A 12,233-nucleotide genomic window follows, 5' to 3' on the forward strand; every position below is an offset into this window, starting at 1 on the left:
AGATCATCTCTTCCCCTATCAAATCTTCATCTGCGAGACTATATCATCACCCTTTGGAAGTGAAGTTTTTTTTTAGTAAACTATGTATTTAATACTTAAATTATCGTTTTAATTTATTTTAGTACATAAATTTTTAATTTTTTAAAATTGTGTCTAATGTTTAATTTTTATTTTATTTTAGTACTTATCATTGAAAACTTAATATATTTATTACCTAAACTATCAGTTTTGGTCAATTTTAGTACTTAAACTTTCATCTTCTTCTTTTTTCAAAACTTAATGTTAATTTTTGAAGGATGTATTAAAATAAAACAAAAACTAAAGCTTTTAATAGCAAAATACTAAAATGAAATAAAAGTAAACTTTAGGTATAGTTTTAGAAAATCAACATTTAATATTACGCATGAAAACGACGTATCAACATTCAAGTCAACATGAATTATTAGTTAGTAAAACACATTAATTATTAAACAATTAATGATATTAATTTAAAAAAATCATTTTGATTTAAAATAAAATATAAAACAATAAAATACTTAAAAAGGTTAAAATAACTATTAAGGAATATATTTAGAACTATTTTTAGTATTATGATTAAAAAACACCATGAAGGCTTACATAAGTCTAGCTAAAATTATCGTCGATAACGATATGACCACAATGAACAAGAAAAATACAATAAAATGTTGGCTCAAGGGTCATTGTTGTCTCACTAGTAAACCTAATTAGGGGTATTTATTATTCAGTTTTAACCTGATTAATCAATCAAATTAAATTAGTTCGGTTAATTCAATTAGGTAACGGTTAATACTTTTTTCAATATTCGGTTAACGATTAATTCAATTCAAAATCAGTTAATTAACCAAATTAATTGAAATTATTAAATATTATATATACTATAAACATATTTTAAGCTCAAACCATTAAAAATTAATACCCATTATTTTTTAATCACACTAGACTCATTACATTATCAATATCTAATTAATTTTTAACTCAAATAAAAAATATACATCTATTATATTTAATTTAATTATAAAAAAATTCAATTAATTCGATTAACCAACCGAAACAACCGAACTTTGTTCGGTTCGATTAATATTTTCAAAAAAAAGTTCTGTTCAATTAACGGTTAAAGAAAAAAAGTTCGATTTAATTAGGTTAGTGTTCGAATTAACCGTTTGAACACCCTTAAACCTAATTTATCATTTTCGTCCATATCGTCATTTGCATCGATTTAACCCTCGAAATTATTTATGGTATTCATTTTAGCCCTCAAAGCCTATTGACTACTTTTTACTAAGAGAACTATGAGTCTTCTACGTCTGTAGATTAAAAGATTATGTTAAAAAAATTTATTAAACACACTAGTTAGAATAAATTCCCAAAATTTTATTATTCATTTCAGTGAGATTAAGGGATAAGTTCAAATTTTTGGGAATTTTTTCTAACCGTTGTATTTAATAAATATTTTAATTATTTTATTATTTATTTTTAATAAATGTCACATCAATAATAATTGATTGATCTAGAAATTACTGGTGTTGAAAAATCTAGAAGACTAATGGTTCTGTTAGTCAAAAAAGACTTCGAGGACTAAAATGAACACCACATAAAATTTCGAATGTTAAATTAATAAAAAAAAAGATAGAGACGAAAATAATAAATTAAATTTACTAATGGACAACATTGACCCTTTTGCCTAAAATGTTACACCAACTGGCACCACTTGATTCATCTGCATTTGATTTTCTAACCAAAACAATAAATGGTTTCGCGAAGCCTACATTTATGCTTCACTAATTAAACTGTAATACTAACTACAACCATTTGGTTTTGGGGTGTCATAGACTTTGCTAACGAACAAGGAAATGGTACAGTCATCTACATTACTGGACTTTTCATTTTCTCTAAACTACTCATATTCGGCACCTAAATTCGACAAGATTAGGACAGTGTTACGAGATATAATCCTTCAAATATTGTAAAAGCTTAGGGGGGAAAAGAACATACCCTGTATAAAACACTTATTTCAAGTCCTGTTAACGTAAACAATGACAACCACCACTCATTCCGGAAATGATGTATGAGACACCCCCTACCTTCTTTAACCAACCAAAGCTGAACTACAAAAGAGTCGGGATTTAGCCACTTCTTGTTTGCTGATTCATCTGCCTCTAGCAAAATGTATATTTCTACTTGTCCTGGGTTCAAATTACAGAAATGGTACAAAATCTTCTATTTCAAGTACTCCAACACACTTTGTGTGATATCTTCGAGGAAAGATACAAAGCCCATGACACTGGTTAGGCCACTTCCGTCGACATCCTGCTCCTCGATAAGATAGTTCTCAAACACTGTGGCATCGTCATGCCCTCCCCGGATAAACACAAGTTTGGGAGTAATACAGCGATCTTGTTTCAGTTGGTTGATAGTAGATCGCAACAAACCTGATAAGAATGATTTGTCTCAGGAGAAATCACAGCTAATAAACTTCCGGTTCGACTCTTAAGACTCAACTTCTAAGAGAGAAAGCACTAACAAATGATAGAACAACTTACAGTCATGGGGTGGAGGAAAAGGAAGGCTGGGGTCTGCTGTAGATGAGTAAAAGACAATTAGAGTGGTAAATGCATCAAGGAAAAATATCGGACTTCCGCTGGTAATTAGAGCAGCACGACTCAATGAGTGCCGAGGGTAGGCTTGTGTATCTGGCGTTGAGTATGATGTTAGCATTGGGTAGATGGCACGGTAAAGAGAACTTGGTTCCAATGCACTGCACCACATATATGGGAGAAACATTTAAGAGTTGTAGTTATCGTCTACCGAGGAAAAAGCCATAGCAACAATATTCAAACATCCATTAACGAGGACAAAATAAAATTAAAACATGACTTCAGCTAAACTTCCAAAATAAGCTGCTAGGGTAAGTTCAGAGTTATTGATATTAAAGATAGCTTCAACAATCAATCTTCCACTAATTAAGTGAATTTAAAGGCTCAAAAGCCGGTGCCTCTGAAAGATTCAACAGCCATCGATTGATTATTTAAGAGACTGTGACATAAGAATATATCCCAGATCCAAGCATTTAAGCACCGTGTACCTGAAAAGACATTGCATATAAATCCGGTAGTCGGGGTGAACACCTTCTTCGTGGAAACGCAGAAGAGGATTTCGAAGCAAGGCAAAAACCAAGCGAGGTAAAAGTTGCAGTTGTGGGCATTGTGAGAAGGTAACATCAATCTGAGCAGTGATTGAACTACTTCCATTCTTGTATCGGATAAGATTACAAGCTTCATTATATTGAGCAGTGAGAATAACAAGCCAATCGTGAAGCAGTATCCTGCCCTCTCTAACTCCTTGCTCCAAAGAGGCTAATATAACCTTTAGAATTAAATTATATATAAAAAAAATATTAGATATGATACTCAGAAAATAAAATACATAAGCACACATCTAGAAGACATGGAAAGAGAGGAGGCAAACCTTGTGAACAAGTAAAGATAGCACTGCTTCAGGATCAACACTATCATAAAGTTCATCAAGATTTTTAGCTGTTCCATACTGCAGAGTTCGTATTCTAAGTCGTCGCTTAAGCGAATGCTTGCCTCTGCATAAATGATGAGATCTTATTACGCTAAGCCCAAAAATAGCTCCGGAAAGAAAATTGTTAATTGGTTATGCTTAATAACTTGGAACTCCTATAGTCATGTTGTCAAGAATGAAACAGTTTACAATTCGATTGTAGTCTGGCAAGAACAATGTAAGAATAGAACGTCCAATATACCTACTAGAAGAAACCACTCCTGAACTTGAGAGTTCCTCAGGGGGCACGACAACAGTATACTGGAATGCAATTTGCACCATTGGTAATTCAGAAGAATGTCTGCAAAGGAAAAAAGAGGAGATTAAAAAAGATCTAACATTACAATGGTACTGCTCCACAAATTGCTATCAACAAAAAAGGGCAGCACAACCAGATACTACTCAAAGTCAGTATATTCCAAGCATTTAGGTAAGCTCATCTGGTCCAGGCAAGAATTAATAAAATGAACAAAATATAAATCTGCAATTATTTACATATTACAAACCTCAGCTTCAGATTTTCTCACATGATAAGAAGAAGAGAGACTTAAGAAAGATTCCTAACCAAGCATAATGAATATCTTCTACCGAATCTTGAAAACTCAAAAAAAGTAGAATACTAAGCTATAAGATTCTATGCCAGATGAAGTCCCTGCAATTTACTGCAAGATATACATATTACAGAATGCATGTTCAAATTTCAACAATCAACAGCAGTAGTATATTTGTTTTGTTTCACTCAAAGAAAGAACCTGGAATGAGTAATTTATACCTGGAAAATCCCACATTATTGGCAAAATCAAAATCATAAGCATATGTAGCAAAAGAATCACAACAAATAATGTGCTGAACATTTTCATATTGCGGATCTGGGAAGAAGTGACCATACTGCAAAAGGAGGGATTAAAAGAAGTGAGAAAACAAGTTCTGTTGGGTAATATTTCCTCAGTAAGAAAATTTGAAAGAAGAAAGGGGAAAACTTGCAGAATGGCCAGATTTGAATTCCGTAGATGTCCTCAATCTTAGTACACAATTAAAAGCATATGGTCGACTTAGCATTCGGTACCTGCAAAGCAACATCAATAACAAATTGAAATGGAGTATCCATATCATTAACTCAAGTAGATATGAAGTGTTCGAATAAACACATACACTGTTATTTAAAAAAAAAAGAGGGTGGGGAATAAATTAGAAGTGTATCTAGCCTAAAAGAAAATATAGCAAATAATTATTTCAATATCAGTTTGTTATGCCATTAACCAATAAAATATCATTTTAGTCCGATAAAACCCCATGAAAGAATTAGAGGAGATCAAAGTACTAACATGTCCTGAGGAAGTGTTGAATCATCTGTATTTGAATACAAGAACAAAGAGCCACCACTTTCTATGCTAAGAAATTTGAGAGATGCCAAATCTGTATACTCATTTGTAACAGCAAAAATGTCCACGCATACACCTGCTTGAACAGCCACAGCAGCCTGTAAAATATGTCAATGCTAAATTTTTCAATCCACACAACAAAAGATGAGATAAAAAAAATCAAGAAATCATCTACCAGATCTTTGTAGAATGGTGTCTGCTCAGGAAGCAAAGCACGGTCTGCATCTTCTCCCTTACTAGCATATTGCTCACCATACCTTCTTGTATCTAGTTGCCCAGGTCCATAATCAGGAGGACCAGAGAGAAAGGCAAAAACTCTAGCTGCAGTTGAGTTCAGAGAAGAGAGCAGAATGTAGCAAATTATTGACACATATGATGAGAATGAAGACATTTGAAAAATCAGAAAAACTCTATGGTTTCTCTCAAACCTAATGCAAAAGTGTTTCCATATTCTGATCCAAGGTAATTGCATAATGCTTCCATTGCCACCCCAAAACCACGGCCACCCATCAACACACCATCCAACACTTGACCTGAACCTGGGGTTCTCTCCCATGCAGTAGTTGGCCTGAGAGTTTCAAGTGTAGATGTGATACGATCCTTACAAGTTTCAACCTGAATAGGTTATTGATTTTAGAATATCAGTATGCAAAAATTACAAAATTACATGATTTGATTTATATAAATGTGGATATGCCAAAATATCATAGGCGAAAGACTCGAACAACAAAGGTTATCTCAGATACAGACTGATATATTTACTCACTCCCCTACCTAATTCTATTGTCACAAAATAACCATTCCATTCAGAAAATCAAAACATGTTGCATGAACCATGAGAGGCAGCAGCTGAGGATAAAAAAGAAGGAAACAAGAATGTATGAAATATGAATACATACTGGAGCCAAAAATTGTAACAAAGGCATGACATCTTCAAGCTCAATTGGTAAACTACCCTCTGTCTCCTGAGGGGCAAAAACATTTTTTACAACAGGTATAGGTCCTTGAACATCATATAACCCTATTTTGTGGCTGAAAGTAGCTAGGCCAAAAAGTGACCCAGGTGCAAGAGCTGCAATATAAATGAAAATGAAGGAAAATAGTCAACCTTTGAAGGGGGGAAAGCAGAAGAAAAAGAATATCATTTTATCCAGCAAAAAAGAACCTTCCAATGTTGCCAGCAATGCACTTTTAATAAGCTCCAAAAATTCTTCTGAAGCTATAAATACAAAAAAGAAATGTATTATAAGCATATACAGGTTAAAATATAGAAATGTGAACATAAATATGAACATCCGCCAAAACATTAAGGGAAGACCTGAGCTAGAGACCGGGTATGTTATTAACTCAATACCTTTTTCTTTTCTTTTCTCCTGAACATCCTTCTTGGAGTAACATAAACACTAGTATTTTTCACACACATCAAATGCAAAATGAAAACATATAAGCAAAGTGCATTCTTACTTAACATTCAAATTTCAATAGCAACTCCGTATTCTCATATTCATATTTTCTAACGTACATGAATGGATTCCACATGTGAAGTGTGAGGGTCAAGAATTAGAATATGAACTCTCGTACTTTGGAGTCCTAAATTGGTCTTAAGAATGTAGTTGTCAATATTATGAAACTCAGTTCATCCGAAATTTCTATGATGAAAAAGAAACTAGATTCTCAACTAAAAGACCCATTTTTACCCTAGGAATCAATATCAATTATAAATCTAACTGAAATTCGAATAAATTTAATGGACATGTACAACAAATAAAAAAAATTCAAATTAGCAACACCAAGATCAAAATCTAACAAAGTAAACGAGGATCTCACAAGACAAATCAACAGCGGCAACATACACCGGACGAGCGTGCAACATTTCTTCCTCCGATCCTTCCACTAAATAGAAACACGAACAAAATTTGTCATTATCCCTCATTTTTCTCTATCAGTAACCAAATTACACTTACAAGGCAACTCAAGATCGATAAAGGACGACATCATTTCGGCACACGACTGAGGACGAGAGTATCTGGCGATGGCTTCGGCAGAGAGGCCGTTGAGCGTGCCGCAAAGAGAACAATTCCAGGCCCATTGGTCGAGTTCACAATAGGTGTTGAAATAAGCGTAGCAATTCTCGCATCGAGGTAAAAGATGGCCGTCCGATCCATAGGCTGGTGCTTGATCGTTCTCATCTTTGGAGGCGAACGGTGTAACAGTTAATCCCCATGGAACGCCGGAAGCTTCTTGGGAGTCGGAGTCAGTCGGGAATCTCGACACCGTCGCACGAACCGCCATATTTTTTTTGGGTGGGGGGGGGGTTGTATTTGTCGAAAATTAATGTGATCGTTTTGCAGGTGTCTAAGCTAGGGAGAGGGTGATTGAGTGCTGCGCTTGCGCGTATATGTAGATAACCAATAAGAAACTTAAAATATACCACGTTGGATTTTGTTAATGACGTAGCGGATCCTTTTTCTTTCTTTTTCATTTCCATCAAGTATTATGTGCTATGAAGGCATATAACTACTAATTAATTTAAAAAATAACAGTTCCAACTGTATTTTTATTTAATTATTTAATTTTTCAAATATATATTTATAGTTTTATTCTATTATTGTTTTAAAATTGAATTATTAAGGTACTTAAATTATACTCGAATAACTTTAGATGTCTAAATTTTTTTTGCACAAAAGAGATGTATAATTTTTTTTATTACACTTTTAAATATATACTCCGAAATAGTTAAAAAATCATTATCAAACATGCGCCAAATTTATATATTTTTTAATTTTACTTTAAAAAATTAAATTTTTTGTTATTTTTTTAAGAAAACCCACTAAAAAGAATCCAAACTCCTTTAATCTTTAACTCCAAAACTCCACCATAGTCGTCGGCCATCGCTGCTCATTGCCATCACCACCGAACAGTCAATCAATTCTGCACACCGACCATCAAAGACAACTACAAGTTAAATGTAAAAATGGATGCAGAAAGAACATCAAACAATTCCTCATACTCATTAAAATGCTATTTAGAAAACCCACAGCATGGAATTGTAGCAAGTAGTTAATACAACAAAGTTGTTATCAGATCATAAAACATAAAATGCTTATAAATGTTTGTTTATTTATCAACTACTCCGTGCGACAGGGCATGGGGTGAAGTTTCATGTTCCACTTTCAAAATCTGATGCATTAAACCTCAGTCTTGGACTTCTTGCTTATTCTCTTTAGACATGAGATACCATCCCAGAGCACCAGCAAAGGTCACAACACCGACGAGAACCCCATATATTAGTATCTGTATAGTAAAACCAGCATTACATATAGATAATGCATACCAGAGTTAATCCTGCATTCAGACAATGCACAATAGTTTCGGTATCACATTCAGGTAATGCACATAAGAATAAACATAACTTTCAGATAATGTATATCAAATACAAACATTAGGGTTAAAAACTCATACTTCATAAATAGAACATCTAAGCCTTAAGTATGTAGCACTTGACTAGGTCATACATGTACCTATTGTTTAGTATAAAATCCTCAACATGCTTAGTTTTATGAATTCTTATGTTGTTCTAGATTAGCGATTATATTATTGGTCTTTGTAAGTTTAGTCTTCGGATGTTTTTCATTGGCAGGTTAGTAGCATGAGCAATTCGAGGAGCACCATCGCAGTAGGACTTCCAGCATCTCTTTCAGAGTATCGTACCATAGCTTAGTGGGCATATGTATTCATAGTTCCTTACTTATGTATTCAGTTTATTAATTTCAAAGTTTTATTATTTGATTTTAAATTATGTGTCACAAAGCTCCGGTTTGTAAAATGATTTTATACAGTATTTATGTTTTATCTATGATATCGCACAGTATGTTTTAAGAAAATAAATCAACATATTTTGAGAATAAACGGTTACCTCGGTAGCCCAATGTGGCACTTTAGGCTCATTTGGGTTTAGGGTGTTACAAGAAGCCCCACCGTTTGTCGTCGATTTAGCAACAGCTGATTGTCAGTATTTAGATCCACCTTAAGGAAGTTTATTTGTTTGGAAGTTTTTCCTGATAAGAGTTTTTTCATAATTGTTTGGAGTACCTTCTCTCTCTCTTGCTTGCTTTTGTTGTTGCATGCCCCGATCTGATGGAGCAATGAGTCATCGACGCTTCGTTTCTGGGTTTTGTTTCCTGTTTGTGGGTAGTTTTAGAGGTCTCTGTGTTTTTCTCCTATGTTATGTTTCCCTGATTTTTTTCCTTTCTAGTTTTTGTCATTTGAACTTATTTCTGACTGTTTTAATGCCTTGTTTTTATAACGCATGATGTTTAATAATAATAAAATCGAACATCTGATTTTTTTTAAAAATTTGTCTTTTGGCGCCTAAAGAAATTTTCGTTAAAAATAGGTGCTTAACGTTTCCTTCGTTACCATTTTAGGTGTCCGATCTTTAAATGTAATTAAAAAACCATGTTAAGTAACATGTGTTAAAATTATATAATGTTAGAAAATATTTAAAATAAAAAATATTATTTTATTTTATTTTTTAAATCCCCAGCCCTATGTTCTTCCTCCCCTTTCCTCTATGACTTTTTCCCTCCCCGACAATTTTCACCCCCTCCTTCTTCCTTCCAATTGAGAGGGATGACGAGGGCCTTCACATTGGTGAGAAGGACAATAGAATGGCATCGTTGTAAAGGGACGACAGGGCACTATATCTTTTTTTCTTCCATTTGATTCTCTTCTGCTTGTTTCTCCGTTAACGATGACAACTTGTGATGGATGACCAGTAGTGGGTTGTCGACGATGGGTGAGTGATTGCCAACGGTGGTGACGGTCAACGACAGTGATAGACTGTGTTGGGGATTTAATGGTTGTTTTAGAGATTTTTAGGAATTTTGGGGTTTTTTTAAAGAAATTAGGGGTTTTTAAATAAAAAATATTTTTAATTTATCATAACGTGAAACATGTCACTTAACGATTTTTTTTGTTGACGGTTAATGCCCGGACACCTAAAATGGTAACGGATAAAACATTAGACAACTTTTTTTAACAAAATATTTTTTAGGCACCAAAAATCAATTTAAAATATAATTTAGACGCTTAAAAATGTATTAAGCCTTTTTTAATTTTTTATTGTATCTTTTTAATGAAAACATTAGACACATATTTTTAATAAAAACATCAACGGTTACATCAATATTAGTGCTTATCGCCGACATTCTTTAATCATTGTTTTTCTTTTATTTTTATCAAATCTTAATTTTTTTTCTTATTTTTTAGTTTCTAATATGTTTATCTTTGTGGAACATTTTATTGCGCATTTATGACACGTTTACCTATGCCATTTTGCATATTTTTAGACTTATGTATCGATTGTTTGGTCGTTCTTTTTGTTTATTTTTCTTAATGTTAGATTTGATGTTACATCGACTAATCAAGATGACGCTTATTTGTTATCTTAATGGACTTTCATGCTTTGGACCCTAAGATTAAATTTTGATATGCTATATGCGTTTGAATATAGTTTTCTCGCGATGCCCAACTCTGGTTTACGATTTTTAGTGATGTTTCAATTGTTTAATATCATGTTATGATTTGTTTACTGATATAGTTAGATTTGTTTGTATCTATATTTTGTTCGATTTTTTTTATGTATTTTTATTTTTTTTTCTTGCGCGGTCCTTATATGACGTCAAATTACTAGTTTTTGTATCAATAATTATAGAAAACGTCATAATTACTATTTTACTTTTTTTTGGATAAATTGCTTTTATTATCCAAAGAACCAAAGTCAATTACATGCTCAAAATAACCAATCACCAATTACAACACTATATATTTACAACCTACATACAAAAAGAATGATTGGTTAAACTATACCCCAAGCATTACAAAGATTAATATTAACACTATCTAATCGGTTAATATTTCTTCCTCTATGTTGAATCCCGATTATTTCTTTGATAGCTTTGAGGATTTCTTCGGGTGATCTGGAGCAACCTTAAAAAATTCTTTTGTTTCGTTCCTCCCACATGGTATAGATAAATGCTCACCACACTAGCTTTAAAATAGTGGTAAGAAGTGATTTACCTCTCCATGTTTCGCAAGCTTGAGCAGTCATATTCTCCCAAGACAGAGAGGACTTTTCAGTCCAGTAAGATTCCATACATGAGAAGCCAAGGAGCAATCAAAAAACAAGTGTTCTTTAGTTTCAATAGCTTCATTACAAAGAGAGCAGTTAACATCATTAACGATTCTCATTCGTTGTAATCGAACACGAGTAGGAAGTCTATCCAATAAAGTTATCCATGCAATCACACTATGCTTATTTTATGTTTTTTACTATTAAACATTAATTATAGTTTTGGATATTTCTTATTTTTTAATAAAATCAAATACATCTAATTGTATAAAACGATATATCCAGCTAAATTTTATGCGGATGTTGAAAAAATGTTTTGAAATTTATTAAATTTGCAATATCATGTATTTACTCCTCATGCACTATACATGTTTATAATAAATTATTATTCCTTTCGAAATTTGACAACATCAAATCGCGTTAAATATCTTATTCTACGTGTGTCTTCTTCGATATTGGTCTCATTTTCACTCTTTTTATTGTTTACAAGTAATTGGCGATTTTCCCAAAAAAAATCACCCTTACCCACTAATTTTTTTCTGTCAGGTACCATTTAGATTATATTTCTCGATCTAACACCCTTTGCAGTAAGGCGTACCGGGGGCACGACTTATGCTGATCTAGCGCCACGTGAGGTAAGGCGCGCCCCTGAAGCGCGCCTTGCTGAACGTGTTAAAAACTCGGGTGCTAATTTTATAAATATTTTTAAAATGATATCTAATATGTAATTAATTTCTTTTAGGGTGATATTTGTGTAAAAACGTCAACTTTATTTATTTATTTTTTTGTGTGAATTTTTTTTCTACATTAAAATCTTTAAATATTATTTTGTAAATTATTTTATAACTCGATAAATTTTAATTTTTGCATGAAATTAAATAATACATATAATCTAGTATAGGAAATCTTTGAGGGTAAGTATTTTGAAATATGAATAATTTTATAAAAGTTTTATAACTATTATTTCTTTTTCAAAATGATGATGATGATCAAATGAATTATTATTCATTTTTTTAAAAAAATCAATAAAAATACAATAAAAAGAATTAAAAGTGAATAAAATTTAATAAAAAAGAATATAAAGCTAAAAAAAATATCACCTCTTTATTTAAAATATTATTTCTAATGTTAAT

The 12,233-nt window shown here is 32.4% G+C and overlaps 1 protein-coding gene across 1 annotated transcript; it reads right to left on the reverse strand.

Moving 5' to 3' along the window:
- Positions 1-2,238: 2,238 nt before the first annotated feature.
- Positions 2,239-7,259, reverse strand: LOC120131932 (protein transport protein SEC24-like). The gene is made up of 14 exons (XM_039148792.1): positions 6,932-7,259; positions 6,795-6,860; positions 6,133-6,186; positions 5,867-6,039; positions 5,396-5,582; positions 5,143-5,288; positions 4,911-5,065; positions 4,570-4,651; positions 4,358-4,473; positions 3,788-3,886; positions 3,487-3,610; positions 3,104-3,384; positions 2,562-2,776; positions 2,239-2,450 (listed from the first exon to the last, which is right to left on the reverse strand). The coding sequence occupies exons 1-14, from the start codon at positions 7,257-7,259 to the stop codon at positions 2,239-2,241; spliced, it is 2,238 nt and encodes a 745-aa protein (XP_039004723.1).
- Between the last annotated feature and the right edge of the window lie 4,974 nt (positions 7,260-12,233).

Source organism: Hibiscus syriacus, unplaced genomic scaffold (assembly GCF_006381635.1).
Source record: "Hibiscus syriacus cultivar Baekdansim isolate YM2019G1 unplaced genomic scaffold, ASM638163v2 tig00110557_pilon, whole genome shotgun sequence".
NCBI lineage: Eukaryota > Viridiplantae > Streptophyta > Magnoliopsida > Malvales > Malvaceae > Hibiscus > Hibiscus syriacus.

What these genes read in the sequence shown, in the direction of transcription:
- LOC120131932 (XM_039148792.1), bottom strand. Translation starts at nt 7,259, where the DNA reads ATGGCGGTTCGTGCGACGGTGTCGAGATTCCCGACTGACTCCGACTCC. An exon ending in TGGAAACACTTTTGCATTAG is followed by an intron (nt 5,289 to 5,395) that starts GTTTGAGAGAAA and finishes ACTCAACTGCAG; the next exon opens with CTAGAGTTTTTGCCTTTCTC. An exon ending in TCAACACTTCCTCAGGACAT is followed by an intron (nt 4,652 to 4,910) that starts GTTAGTACTTTG and finishes GTTGCTTTGCAG; the next exon opens with GTACCGAATGCTAAGTCGAC.